This window comes from Manacus vitellinus, unplaced genomic scaffold, assembly GCF_001715985.3.
Source record: "Manacus vitellinus isolate BGI_N305 unplaced genomic scaffold, ASM171598v3 scaffold_121_pilon, whole genome shotgun sequence".
Taxonomy (NCBI): Eukaryota; Metazoa; Chordata; class Aves; order Passeriformes; family Pipridae; genus Manacus; species Manacus vitellinus.
In genome coordinates, this window is record NW_021938903.1 from 378,117 (window position 1) to 380,074 (window position 1,958).

The 1,958-nt window shown below is 58.7% G+C and overlaps 1 protein-coding gene across 1 annotated transcript in view; it reads left to right on the forward strand.

Annotated features, from left to right (window-relative positions):
* Positions 1-16: 16 nt before the first annotated feature.
* The window catches only part of LMOD1 (leiomodin 1), a 16,540-nt gene continuing 14,598 nt past the window's right edge, over positions 17-1,958 (forward strand). The window contains exon 1 of the mRNA XM_029965877.1: positions 17-357. Within this exon, the coding sequence (XP_029821737.1) occupies positions 106-357 (252 nt within the window). The 5' untranslated portion in view covers positions 17-105. The remainder of the gene's footprint in view (positions 358-1,958) is intronic.

A 1,958-nucleotide genomic window follows, 5' to 3' on the forward strand; every position in this document is an offset into this window, starting at 1 on the left:
CCTGCTGCCCCCCCGGGAAGCAGCTTCGGGAGCTTCGGCTTCTGATTTTTTCTCTCCTGCCTCGGGAACCCCAAAACCGCCACCGTGTCTCGCCAGAGGGCCAAGATGTCCAAGGTGGCCAAGTACCGGCGCCAGGTCAGTGAGGACCCGGACATCGACAACCTGCTGTCCACGCTGTCCCCGGAGGAGATGGAGGAGCTGGAGAAGGAGCTGGATGTGGTGGACACCGAGGGGAGCGGCCCCGCCGAGAAGAACCAAGCGGAAAACTCCTCCCCCGGCCCCCAGAACTGCGACCCGGAGCTGAACCACCACGGCAGGGAGCCCAGGAGGGTCCTGCGCAGGGAGCAGGCCGTGGATGTAAGTCACAATCCCTCTGGGAAAGGGGGGACACACCTGGAACCCCCCCGGGCTGAGGGAGAGAGGAGGTGGGGAACACAAATCCCAGGAAAGGCTGTGCTGGGGAGGAGCTGCTGTCACCGAGGGACCAGGGGGGTTGGTCCAGGCATCCCAGAGGGGACAGGGTGTCCCTGAAATCCTGGTATTCCCCTGAAATCCTGGCGTTCCCCTAAATCCTGGTGTTCCTGTAAAATTCTGGTGCTCCCCTATAATCCTGGTGCTCCTTGCAAAGCCAAAGCTGTGCTGGTGTCCAGGGATTTTCTTGCTGTCCCTGTTCTGACATCTCTGGGCAGGGCTGGGGATGGAGATGGGATGGGAATGGAGATGGGATTCCCGGGACGTGCAGGGACAGCGATCCCATGGGCTGCATTTTTCCCTCTTTTCCCCCCTTTGGACACCACTGACCTCTCGGTCCTTCCAGTTCTCCTCGTGCAAAAGCTCCAACAACCCCTGGTTCTTGTGGAATAAAAAGTTTCTGGGAATCAAGGAGCAGGTTTGGCCCCAAACCGTTTGTTTCCCGGTTATTGTTCGCTTCAAATCCATCCTTTAATTTGGATTTGGGCCCATTTGTCTCCTTTCCTGCGCTGGTCAAATCCCTCAGGAGCTTGTTTGGAGCTGGAGAGCTTCGTACCAGTCCCTCTGCTCCTGTTGTGCCTCCTCAGTGGGATCCAATCCCACTCCCTGGCACATTCCTTCACCTCTGCACTAAGAATATTTGGGATGTGATCGTGCGTGGGAGCCTGGGAAGCAGCTGGTTTCCCTAGTTTTCCATGGCTGAGCCAGGGGGGGAAAGGCTGTGACTTTCCAGCTCTTTATCCGGGTGCTCTCGGGCAGGTTTCGTATCCCAGCTGGGATTTGGGGCTGAGAGGTGTCGGCAGCACAAGCAGATCCAAGGATTTTGTGGATCCCCCTTTAATTCCAGATCTGTTCCAGGCCACCCAGGTCTTCCAGCTGGTTAGCTGAGCTGGAATTGCCCCGGGATCGCTTGGAAACGGCTCTTCCCTGGTCTTTCTGGAGTTTACAGAGGAGGCTCCTCTCCTGAGCACGGCTTGGAGCGACCCTTCTCCCCCTGAAATGTGGGGAATGGAAATTCCCGCCGCAAGAGGAATAGCTGGAGGTTCGGGAAGGGGTTAAGCAGCTCCCCCAGCCTGGTCCCGGGATGCCTGGGATGTTCCCGTGGCTCCAGGACAAGGAACAGCCGCCTCCTTCCAAATGCGGCTCCTGGCGTGGGCCGGGGACACGCAGAGCCCCGTCCCTCCCGGCACCGACTGGGATTGATTCCCGGGAAGATTTCCCGGTGGGGAAGTGCAGGTGCCGCAGGAGATGCTGGGGAGGGGAGCACTGTGGTGTGGCCCCAGTTCTCCCAGCGAGGATAACCCCAGTTACCCCAGTGAGGGCACTGGTTCGCAGCCGATCCTGAGGAATGGCTCTGGAAAAGCCGCTTTTTCGGGTGGGGGACACTTTGTTTTGGCATTACCCGTGCTCCTTGTTTCCCTTGGAATGGTTGGAAGATGAGGAGTTGGCCGGGAACTGGGAGAGGGAAGTGTTCACGATCAGGAGGA